Raw genomic sequence first — 13,463 nt, 5'->3', positions numbered from 1 at the left:
TATATTACCAGCCGTCCCTGGTTGGTAAACTGGGGAGTCACTTAATTTATATAGATAGAGAGAAGTGAACAATACAGACTAGGACACAAAATGTGTTGTGTCAGTGTTAGCAAAGTTATTCATTGCTCTCGTGTACTGATTATATTCCATGCTCTTTGCACTTTTGTTTGCCTTTTTGTTGTTTTTGTTTTTGTTTTTTTGTTTTTTGTTTTTTGTTGTTTTTTTTGTTGTTGCTTTTTTTTTGTAACGTGAGCATTAAATTCAGGGATTCGAAGTATAAACGTTCAGGGTGCTGATGTAAAAACATAAGACTGTTTAAATCTGGTCTACCGTATAAGGCGTGACTATTTCAACATCTTGAGTTACAGATTTGAAAAGTGATGGATGGAAAGTATAAAGGAAAACTTTCTTTGGAAAAGGTAATATCTGTTTCACCCAGCTATTCGTTCCGATTAATTAGTATGCTGGATATTGTAAAAATGACCAATTCATTTATTTTTTTTTGGGAGAAATTCTTTGCTATTATTTTGTAAGGCTAGCGACTAACCATTAATACGCCAAATTAATAGAACTATGTGATACAGACCAGAAAGTTGTGATTTATTTTTCTTCAGAAATAAGTGGTGGCTTTATTTTTACGACATTCAGTTCACTGACTGATGGGCAAGATTGTGTTCCGTTAACCAAATGCTTCCTTGATCCTTTCTCCGTGAGGCGGATCAAAGCAGGTCCGTTTGTGAGTCGAAAGTTCTACCGATTGGGCTATAGAACGCCCCTCCTAACACCAACCCCTCTATCCAACATTTTCAGTGCTTATAAAATTTACAAAATGTCAAAGATAGACCAAAACTTATGTGTAGGATGTAAATCAATAGATACAATGACCGAGTGTTGTTATGAGGTTGATAAAGGTCTGAAAAAGTGTATATGAAACAGTACCAGACAAAGTGTTTGAGGAAGGAACACACATTCAATTTGATAACTGAAATTTTGTTTTGATTTCTTTTATTTTTTGTTACCTTAAGTGTGCAATCTTCCTTTTCTCTCTCCCTAAAATGTGCACCTTTTGGTGATATTAAAAAAGTACAATCTCTTTTCTTATTGCCAGATATTACCATCGGTATAGAAAGACTGACTTAAAAACCACGAAACAATCCTTATCGAACTGAAAGACAATTGAGTGACATGTAGTTTATATCAGAACAATAAATGTCATCTATTGAGACTATCTGTTCTCCCGGACAACAACAAAAATAACCCAACCCATTTGTGGAAGAAAAATAGTTATGGTCATAATGTCCCTACAGAAAACGTTGAACAATCAATCAGTATCTGAGCACGAGTCATCATCGTAATGGTGTAGTCAAACATGTGGCATCATATTTTTAGGATCCCCTTTGTTTTACTTTTTTCTATATCATATTTCACCTCAGCGGTGTCACCCGTGTCAACGCGAATGGAACGTTTTAGAAGATTCACAATCACAACGACAGACTTTGACAGCATCACAAAAGATACTTCCAGGAAAGCCGGTTCATTATTGAAATGTGCAATGCAATGGGAGATAAACAGTAATTGCGCTGTATTTGGGTACAAGTCATTTGATGACGGGTCAGGTGGAGAGAAAGACATTGTGTGTACCCATGGTATTGTTCCAGTTACAACTGTCACCTCTGGTTTGGACACGAGTGATTGGACAGATTCCCTAGTTTTCATCAAAGATTCAATGGGTGAGTTGAATTCATTGTTATATAATATTCCATTTATATAACAGGTATTTATGAATGAAATATTTAACAACAATCAATTTTGCGGGGTCAAAATTATATATTCAAATATTCAATACAGAACGTATCAGTATCAAAACCCTGCTTCAGCTAACAACAAAAACTATTGAAGGATAACACAATCGCAAGGTTGTTTTTTGTTGTTATTTTTTTGGCGGGTGGGGGGGGGGGGGGGGGGGGGTTGGCTAATTTACAGAGAAAAAAATTGCCTTCCATTTTCTTAGTTTACTAGATGTGTGTTAGATTCATTTATGGTTAACTTTAGTTACATCATGTCTAATTAGTGTCAATGTGTCCATTGGATAATTAAAGTTAAGTCGTAATTTATATTAATGTCAAAACAGTGCCAAAATGCCAAGTTTTTCTTATGTCACTACGTTAAACAAAATGTATTTACCACTAAATAAATTTCTCCATTTTCTTTCCAATTTCAACGCGTATTTTGATACCAAAGCGATCTGTCGTTCTAAAGATTACTCTGACGGAGTCTAGCAAATGATTTATTGTTCAGAGTAAAGATTGGTTTCCTTTTATAGTTGATTCTGAGGCAAGAATGCGCAGATCAAAACTATAAACAAAACATGATGATTAAATGCAGATATTAATTTTTACGCTTTATTTTATATATATATATATATATATATATATATATATATATATATATATATATATATATATATATTTATTTATTTATTTATTTATACATACATACATTATGGCGGATATTTAAAAGTGCACAAGTTCATAATTGTGATTCTTTGGAGTCTAATAATATAACGAAATAGCGTGTAAGATGCAGCGTGGCTCAGCGATATAGTGCTTTGCTTCGAAAGGTTCGAGTTCTACTACCCCACGAGTTGTGTGACCATGAGCAAGTCAACTTGCCCTAACTCATTTTCTGGAGCTGCATGGGTTATTTCAGTCTTCCCTAGGAATAGACCTTAAAAACAAATATCCCCTTGGAGATAAATAAAGGGAATTATATTATTTAAAAACTATTTTAACCCCATTTTTCTATCTGGAAGGCACTAAACTAGAAGTTCCTTACACATTCAACGTTTCTCCTGATGACGGAACATTTATCATGTTCTGGGACGTCACATGCTGCTTTTAAGGCGCTGGCTCAAATTTAGGCCATAGTTGATACTGGGACCTTAGAATTTAATGTCTAATCAGATAGTGATACTGTTCTATTTCCCCGTATGCTCAATATGCATATTATAGCGTGTTTACATAGCTTCAGTATGTTCAAAGCGAATTATACTGCACTATATCACACTCCCCAGTATGTCATCTGGAGCCAAATATCTCTCACAATACATTTATACGTAGTTTGTTTTTTTTTTGATGTTTTATATGATCCTAATAATTAAGAAAAAGGTAGGAGCTGCCTGAAGCCGGTGATCGTAAAAAATACTAACGAAAGAGTGAAAATGAAGAGGCTTCGTATGGGAAAAATGCAGAACAATACAATATCTGTATTGTTCCCATGCGAAGCCTCCCCAATAATTTACCCATCATTATGTTACTCATCAATCAAAGTCCAAGTTCTAAATCTATCAATTGATTTTATAATTACAGGTTATTCATTTAAAGAAATAAAGTGCAAGTCGTTTGGTCAAGCTTATGCAGTTTGCGATTCTAGTGGGAAAGTGGAAGATTTTACTCTAATCCAGCAATACTCCACGTCATCTTGTAAAACATCGACATCAAGGGGAATCACTGATGGAAATTTTTTCGTCGACAAAGGATGCAGAGGACTATTTAAATTAAAAATTTCCTGGTGACGTTTGTCGTGTTTGTGTGTAGGTATGTTTGTTTATAATATGTTATTATTATATTAACATGATTAACAAAAGAAAGTGGAGTATGAGGAGGAAGAATAGGAACAGGGGGAGGAAGAGCAGCAGTAGCAGGAGGAGGAGGAGGAGGAAGAAGAAGAGGAGAAAAGGGAGAGAGAGAGAGAGAGAGAGAGAGAAGAGAACAATAAGAAAGAGAAGGAATAAGATGTAAGGAGGTGCAACAGCAACAGCAGGAGGATGAGGAGGGAAAAGGGTAGCTGAGGAAGGTGAAAAAAACATAGGTGGGAATATCCCGCTGAATTGAACTCCCGCCATTTTCCTTTTTTAATTTCCATAAATGTTGACATAAACTATAAAATACCACTGTCATCATGATCATATCATCATCATCATCATCATCATCATCATCATCATCACTATTGATACAACTACAAACACTACCAGCAAACATCACCATCATCATTACAGGCACTACCACCATCACCTCATCATCGTCATCATCCTCCTCCTCCTCCTCCTCCTCCTCATCATCATCATCATCATCATCATCATTATCACTGCTACGATTATCACAATCACAAATACCACCACTGCCATCACCACCACCACCACAATCATCATCATCACCATCATCATCATCATCATCATCATCATCATCATCATCATCATCATCATCAGTAACAGCAGCAGCTGCAACATCTTCATCATAACTGTTAGCACAACTACAACCACCACTAGCTCCACATCATCATCACAACTACTACTACTACAACCACCCTACAACAATCACCATCATCACTTCATTATCACTACAACTACAACCACCACCACCACCACATCATCAACATCACTGCTACGACTACCCCTACTACTACCAGCACCACCACATTATCATCACAACTACCAGCACCACCAACTCCACACCGTCATCATACTAACACTACCACCACTCACCACACCTTCATCACCTACAACCACGACCGCCACATCATCATCACTACTACCACCAGCACCACAACCACCACTAAAAAAACCCCAAAACTTGAGATTTTATATAGCGCAATTTCCACTAAACGTGCTCAAGCCAACAGCAACACGTAACATGTAGGACGTAACATGACGCCTGTAAGGCGATATTACATATTTTTAGGACAGAGACAACGCTGTTAAAGGCCAGGTACTCATTTTACACCTGAGTAAGGTGAGAGAATATGAGTAAAGAGACTTTTACAAGGACTCAACTATGCGCCGAGCCCAGACCTTCCGATCTGAATGCGAGTGTCATACCACAAGACCACATAGCCGCACTACACCATCATCACACATCAATATATATATTGGGTTCGGAACTCAGACCTGCAGAAGTAATCAGCAAAATGGCTGTCTAAAAACAAAAATATAGAGCTGAGTGACATCAAAGTGCTGCGATGCTCGTTTTACTAGATTTAAGTGTCGCATTCGCCACTATCGACCAAAATTTACTTCTGACTAGACTACGTGATCAATTATATATAAGTGGCATAGCTTTGGACTGGTTAAAGGATCATTTGTGTGAAAGAACTCAGTCGGTAATTATAGAAAACCATGTATCAACTCGTCCATATTAACGTGAGGAGTGCTTCAGGTATCTATTCTCGGCCGTCTACTTTTTACAATGTATACTGCTCCTCTTTCTGATATATTATCTACCGTTCCCATTGATTTTCAGTTTTATGCTGATGAGACTCAGCTGTATACAAAACTCAATAATGATTCAGAGCTGTCATCAGTATATGTTATGGAAAATTGCATTGCTAACATAAAGGATTGGATGAAACTAAACAAACTTAAATCTAATGATGACAAGACAGAGATGATAATTTTTGGAACTAGGTATCAGCTCTCAAAAATATATACAAATGATATACTAGTGGGTGAAAATACTATTAAATCTAGTTCTTATGTGAGAAATCTCGGGGTGTCAAAGCAGATTAATTCATCAACTACAAAAAATTCAAAATAAAGCAGCTAGACTTATGAAATTAAAGAAAAAAAAGAGATCATATATAACACCAGTTAGTTCTCCAGGCATTGCATTGGCTTCCTGTGAAGTTTAGGATAGAATTTAAGTTATTGTGCTATGTTTTTAGATGTCTGGATGGATTGGCTGTGAAACCAAACTAACGGCGAAAGAAAGATCTTTGCTTTCGGCAAATTTTAAAATTTGTGTTTGCTGGACTTCAGTTTTTAAAGTTGTATCAAATGAAAGCCGTCCTCTCTTTTATTGTGTGTCAAAATTGAGTTGGACCAACCGAATGCTCCAGATTCGAAACCCTTCATACGAGCATTATTTATTTGAAAATTGTGTTTTGATCAAAATCCTTATTTCATATCATTCCAACATTTCGAGTTCAACTAAATATAATGTTACTATATTATTTTTGATTTAAGATTCATTATGCAATAGGTAGAACTAATAATAAGGTTTAATTTAACTTGTTTTTGATGTATGTAACTGTATTCTTTAATTTTCTGTGAATTTTTGAAATTCATTCTTTTTCCTCATTTTTTCATTATCAAATTTGAATCAGTAATATTTTAGTTTGGTTAATTAATTTGATTTTATTCAAATATATTATTCTTGGCTTTATTTGATTTATTATTTAAGTATTTGTGGTTCTGTTTCATTTTTAAATGAATTTTTGAAAACTAATTATTTTTGTAATTTTAGGTCAAATTCGAATATTGCGCAAATTAAATTTTTGGGATATTTTTAATGCGATAATTTCTAACTTTTTGATACAGTCAGAGTCTTGGAAAAAATTAAGTGATTTGTCAGTGTAACTAGAGACTTAAATGTCCTGAACTTGACTACGGTAGTGTAAGTTCAGGAGATTTAAGTATCTAGTTTGAAATTGTAATGTATGCTGTCAGCTGCAGCTGAATTTGAAGATGGGGTTTTGACACATTTGAATTGCTGCCAAAAAAGTCCATGGTTCAAAGTTGCATAAGTTTTGAACTAATTGCCCTATCATGTTGATTGGGGTATCAAAAATCTGTTTGGAGTTTGGAGTAGCAATCAAATGCACTGAAAGCAAAGTAAATAGAAGCCATTTCTAAATCACGAGAAATTACTACAATATTATAAATATCATTTTAAATCATTGCCATTATCACCACCACACCACCAATATCATCATCATCATCATCATTATCATCATTACCATCAGTATCATCATCATCATCATCATCATCATCATCATCATCATCATCATCATCATCATCATCATCATCATCATCGTCGTCGTCATCATCGTCATCACCATCATTATAATCATCGGTTCACCGCCATAAACACATTAATTGGTACAATGAGGCCAATCCAACAAAATCTGACAAAGGCAGGACCCAGAGAACACGGCTTTGCTGTCACACTGAATTCTTATTATGTGCAAATTGTTTTCAAGAATAAAAACCTTTCAAACATTCATGTGGCTTCTTGCTGTCATTAATAATTAGCCTACTCTATTGACTGATTACAACGAACTTATATTTTTTGTAGTTTTTTTCTTGTCTTGTTTCATTGGACATTTTTGACCGAATCTAAATTCTATATTGGGAAACATTTGAGCCCTTGGACTGTGACGATGCGATAATGGAATGAACTCAATGAATCCAGCGAAGTCAACGACAATAAACAATGACAATGTCCATGCTCTGGGGCATAATAATACGGTGTGTATTGCTTTTGTGTATTTACACGGTTTATTTAAAAGACTTCTATGTAGCCCAATTAAATATTCATATGAACTCTATGGCTGGCAACAGCCCTCACGCAAAACCAACCTCGTGGCATAATGAGCAAATTTCAATAAGAATGACACCCAAGTGTACAAATTTGTTTGTTTGAATTTGTTTGGTTGGTTGGGGTGGGGGGGGGGGGGGGGAAACAAATCTTGTAATATCGTGTTAATCGTTTCCGTTGAAAAGTTCTTTACTACCATAACCCCGAACGAACTCGTTCAACAATACAGGTTTGACAAACGTTACGTAAGTTTCGAACAGACCAAATCAGTTAATCGATTTCAATCGAGAAAAATACTTGACAAACAGCAATAAACAATTTAAATGCCATCCATAAAAGTCTTTCCTCACATCCATCACAATAAAAGGCTAAAAAGAAATAGAAACAAGTTCGGATTCGAATGAGAAGAAATTCACAAATATGACGAGATATCGACTGCTTGCTGCTATTTTCGATTAATAATTAAATTCATTGACTGTTTTCTCAATACTTGAGAATGAATAGAGGCAAGTCTGTTGATGGTTTGATGAGTGATTTAATTATTCAATCGGGGATCTGTGAACCAAGAGAGCGACAACAAATATCGTTTGATCCTTTATCAATGCTAATCTGACGTAGTCTATGCAAGAAATTCGTTATTTTCAACGGCTGTCTTTAAATCGAGAACATTAACTTGGAGAGACCCGATACTTAGATACACCATCAGAGAGTTATAGTTACACCCTGTACTGTGTGATGTACCACTAATCACAGTGTATCATCGTTATCATCAATCGGGGCTTGCAGTGTTGCCAGGTTAGCGGATTTTCCGCCAGATTGGCGGATGGCGGATTTTTGATGATTTGGATACCCTTTAAAAAGTAAAAGTATAGCAATTAAGTCTAATTATTACTTATTTTCCCCCCTAAAATAACTTTTAGGAGCACTGATTGTGAGTGTACTGTTGGTCTAGATCTATATTACACAACCTAATTCAGAGTAACCGAAAGTGAAAACGATATCAGACAGTCTAACTCCCGCTCAAACAAAATCGAAACTCCGAATCTTCATGCCTATAAAAAGGGAGCAGTTGTAGATATGTGAATAGCGTTTAGTAACATAATTTTTTTTATTATGAGACAATATACTATTGTTGATTATAAGTGCTTTATATTAAGTGGCGGATTTTTTGGCAGATTTTGGGCAAATATCGCAAGTGAAGTAGGATAGAGTTGGCGGATTTTGGTTGATTTCTGGTATTAAGTTGGCGGGATTTTTGTAAAGGCACCTGGCAATACTGATGGCTTGTACTCTTGAGCACATGCCCTTACAGAGAGAACGTCATAGTAGAAATGGTAGAAGTAGTAGTAATAGTAGTAGTAGTAGAAGTAGTAGTAGTAGTAGTAGTAGTAGTAGTAGTAGTAGTAGTAGTAGTAGTAGTAGTAGTAAAAGTTGATGTTGTAGTAGTAGTATTAGTAGTAGTAGTAGTAGTAGTAGTAGTAGTAGTAGTAGTAGTAGTAGTAGTAGTAGTAGTAGAAGAAGAAAGTTGTGGAATTATTGGGGGGGGGGGGAGATATGAAAAAGTCACCGGGGAGGAGGGGGGGGGGTCAAGGTGTTGGAGCGGCGGTCGAATCTTCGCGAAGGAAATACAAAAAAAATACCGAACGGTACTACTACTACTACTACTACTACTACTACTACTACTACTACTACTACTACTACTACTACTACTACTACTATTACTACTGCTACTACTACTACTACTACTACTACTACTACTATTCCTACTACTACTAGTATTATTATTATTATTACTACTACTACTACTACTACTACTACTACTACTACTACTACTACTACTACTACTACTACTACTACTATTACTACTACTACTTATTCTATTACTACTTCTTCCAATAGTACAATACTAATATGTCTTTTATTTTCCATTATACGTCCAAAATGCCAATAAGGAGTCGGCGGAGTTGCGATGTTGAAAGGTACTGCAGAAGTTGTAAAAACGAAGGTGCACTAAACAAACTTTCACACCGTAGGAGACCACAACATTAAAAAACGTATAACTTTTCTATTGAGAATATCTTTCGTTTAGCCAATGAGATTTCAATAATTATATTTGAGAAATCACTTCTCAAAATGTTATTATATACATACTTTTATAAAATAAAAATATAACCAATAAACTTATTTTGAAAAAAAGTTCACAGTGATGTTTGCAAAGAATGAAAAATATTATCAAGCTTTAAAACAATATATTCAAGCATTGGGATGAGAGTAAAAAATGTTTAGAAGTAAACACATGGTTCTGTAAGACTTAAACATAGCTGAGAAACGATTTAACTAAACGCGCGGTTTCCCCGGAAGCGGACGAGAGACGCATGCGCAAAAGCCATGTCGACGTTCTCTCTGTAAGGGCATGTCTCTTGAGCACGTTGCCGTTCAGCTGTTTCCACGTATCACGATCCACTCTGCGGTGCGCATGAAGTCTGGGTTGCTTTTAAAATCACTTTGGGCCATTCTAAAGTTATCTAAATATGTCATTCTTTACCTTCATCCAGCTCCCTTTCCTTTGACCATCCCAGATGATACCAACTTTTCTATTCCGTCTCTTCTCCACACATGTTCCAGAAACCACTTATCATAAAAATTGATTGATTTAATCTTCATTACTCACTTTTCTCAAGAACTTACGTCTTTACTGCAATAACATTCTATTTTCATATTATCTATACTTTCAAGATTTATATCTTACTTTCGGGACTTTGTGGAGCACTTCACAATTTTTTATTTCCGCCATCAAGACGCCGGAGCTTCCTTTTGCCAGTTAGATTACTGTCAAGATTTTATCAAGCCTGGGCCGGACGTAAGAAAACTGCAACTACTCTCAGACTGGAAGTAGAACCCGACAAGTCGCACGCAATATCTAATATTATCATCATCTCATCAAGATCGCATTAGATACGTATTATCATCATATTCTTATTTGTAACTGTGGTCGTCATTCATTTATAAGAAGACTAATTTCATTAAAATTCATCTTTCTAATCATATCATCTTAAACAACTCGTCATTGGTTCTTTTTTACAAGTAACTAGTAAATAAAGGGAAACACCGAGGGAAAGAGAGTAATAATAATAATAATAATGATGATGATGATGATGATGATGATGATGTCATCATCATTGTCATCATCATCATATCATCATTATTACTCTCTGATGATTATCAGGGTCCACCAATTGGCGGGTGTTCCGGTTCCTAAGTAAAGCGCCAAGAACCTCACAGATGAGGATACTGTGCGTTCTATTATTATTATTATTATTATTATTATTATTATTATTATTATTATTATTATTATTATTATTATTATTATTATTATTATTATTACTATCATCATCTATATATTATTATTTTCATCATAATTACTCTCTGATGATGATGATGATGATGATATGATGGTGATGATGATGATAATGATAATGATGATGATGATAAAAATAATAATAATGATAATAATGATAATAATAATAATAAATAATAATAATAATAATAGAGCACACGGTATCCTCAACCGCGAGTTTCTTGGCGCTTTACATGAACATAAAATAATATTAAAGAAAATACATGCAATCAAAAAAGAATGTTTTCAAGCATTTCTTGAACACAGACAACGATTGGGACTCCTGGATGGTGTTCCATACAGACGGTCCAAAATGTGAACAAGGACCTTGTTCCGGTACTGCTGACTACCGAAATCTACCAAAATCCAGTCAAGTGGGGAGTGAACCAGAGACGAAGGAAGGTGAACACCAGTGGGGATTTAACCCGGGACTAGGGTAGGTGGATACAAATGGGGAATAAACCAGGAACTATTAGAGGTGGATAACAGTAGAGAGTGAACCCGGGAGTGTGGGAGGTGGACACAATTGGGGAGTGAACCTGGGACTGTGGGCATGGGAGGTGGGCACCAGTGGGGAGTTAACCAGAGACTATGGGAGACGGGCACCAGTAGGGAGTGAACCCGAACACCCGCCAATCGGTGGACACTAGTGGGGAGCGTACCCGGACTATAATAGAAACCAATAGAGTACAAACCCGGGAAAAATGAGATCTTGACACCAGTGAAAAATAATCCTTAGATTATCTCAGATGGGCACCAGTGGGGAGTGAACCCATGGATAAGGAAGAGGAACTCAGAGGAGAGTGAACCCGATACTAACTGAAGTGGACACCAGCGAGGAGTGACACTGTGACAATATGTCTACATCTTCGCCATCCACTTCCATAGTCCTGGGCTCACTCCCCACTGATAGATTATTTTTCACTGGTGTCCATATCTCAGTTTTCCCGGGTTTATACTCTATTGAGGGCCCGAGTGGCCGAGTGGTTAAGGCATTGCACCCGGAAGGTCCCGGGTTCGAGTCCCGCTTCAGGCACTTTCGTTTCTTTCCTTGGGCAAGATCATTAACCCCCAATTTGTTCACTTTGGATAACATGGGTGATTCCTGTTGACATCAGACATCTTGTTTGATGGATAATCTATAATCCTTCATGGAATGTCTAGGCGACTATATCTAATGGTACTATTGCGAAAGGGCGTAATTTAAAAAAATACTCTATTATAGTCCCGGGTTCTCTCCCCACCAGTGCGCACCAATTGGCGGGTGTTCCGGTTCACTCCCCACTGGTGCCCGCCTCCCATAGTCTCTGGTTCACTCCCCACTGGTGCCCACCTCTCCTAGTACCTGGCTCAAACTGCACTGGCATCCACCTCCCACAGTCCCAGGTTCTCTTCGCAATGGTATCAACCCCTGGTAGTCTCGGGATCACTCTCCATTGGTGCCAACCTCCTATAGTCCCGGTTTCATCCCAAATTGTATCAACCTCCCATTGTCACATGTTCATTCCCCACTGATATCAACCTCCCATAGTCCCGGGTTCACTACCCAATTGTGTCCACCTACAATACTCCCGGGTTCACTCCCTTCTGGTATCCACCTCCCATAGTCCCAGATTTATTCCCCACTTATGTACACATCCCCACCGGTGCCCATAATCCTTCATGGAATGTCTAGGCGACGATATCTAATGGTACTATTGCGAAAGGGCGTAATTAAAAAAAAAATACTCTATTATAGTCCCGGGTTCTCTCCCCACCAGTGCGCACCAATTGGCGGGTGTTCCGGTTCACTCCCCACTGGTGCCCGCCTCCCATAGTCTCTGGTTCACTCCCCACTGGTGCCCACCTCTCCTAGTACCTGGCTCAAACTGCACTGGCATCCACCTCCCACAGTCCCAGGTTCACTTCGCAATGGTATCAACCCCTGGTAGTCTCGGGATCACTCTCCATTGGTGCCGACCTCCTATAGTCCGGGTTCATCCCAAATTGTATCAACCTCCCATTGTCACATGTTCATTCCCCACTGATATCAACCTCCCATAGTCCCGGGTTCACTACCCAATTGTGTCCACCTACAATACTCCCGGGTTCACTCCCTTCTGGTATCCACCTCCCATAGTCCCAGATTTATTCCCCACTTATGTACACATCCCCACTGGTGCCCATCTCCCATAGTCTCTGGTTCAATCCCACTGGTGCCCACCTCACATAGTCTCTGGTTCACACCCCACTTGAGTGGATTTCGGTGGATTTGGGTATTCAGCAGAACCGTGATTTCGGTGGATTTAGGTAGATTTCGGTGGATCCCCACTAGTGTCCTGCTCCCATAGTCTCTTGGTCATTCCCGCTGATGTCCACCTCTGATAGTTCTGGATTCACTCTCCACTGATGTCCACTTCCAGTAGTCCAGGTTCACTCCCCACTGGTGTCAACCTCAGATAGTCTCATTTTCACTCACAACTGAGTGTCTTCTTCCCTAACCTTGGGTTCTCTCTCCATTGGTGTCAACCTCCATAGTCCCGAATTGTGTCCCCGCTGACATTAACCTCCCATTTTCCTTGGTTCACTCCCCAATTGTGTCCACCTCCCATGGTCCCACGTTCATTCCACACTGATATCAATTTCCATAGTCCCAGGTTCACTACCCAATTGTGTCCACCTCCCGTACTCCCGGGTTCACACACCAATTGTGT

At 37.8% G+C, this 13,463-nt stretch overlaps 1 protein-coding gene across 1 annotated transcript; it reads left to right on the top strand.

The window, feature by feature from the left end:
- The first annotated feature begins 6 nt into the window (after window positions 1-6).
- On the top strand, window positions 7-7,056 carry LOC144980941 (uncharacterized). The gene is made up of 3 exons (XM_078928924.1): window positions 7-419; window positions 1,109-1,730; window positions 3,369-7,056. The coding sequence occupies exons 2-3, from the start codon at window positions 1,370-1,372 to the stop codon at window positions 3,572-3,574; spliced, it is 567 nt and encodes a 188-aa protein (XP_078785050.1). The 5' UTR covers window positions 7-419; window positions 1,109-1,369; the 3' UTR covers window positions 3,575-7,056.
- The last annotated feature ends 6,407 nt before the right edge of the window (window positions 7,057-13,463 follow it).

This window comes from Berghia stephanieae, chromosome 10 (genome assembly GCF_034508935.2).
Source record: "Berghia stephanieae isolate SIO BIC M18660-M18661 chromosome 10, UCSD_Bste_1.3, whole genome shotgun sequence".
Classification (NCBI taxonomy): Eukaryota; Metazoa; Mollusca; class Gastropoda; order Nudibranchia; family Aeolidiidae; genus Berghia; species Berghia stephanieae.
Note: the sequence above shows the minus strand (reverse complement) of the source record. Positions and strands in the feature narration are given on the sequence as shown.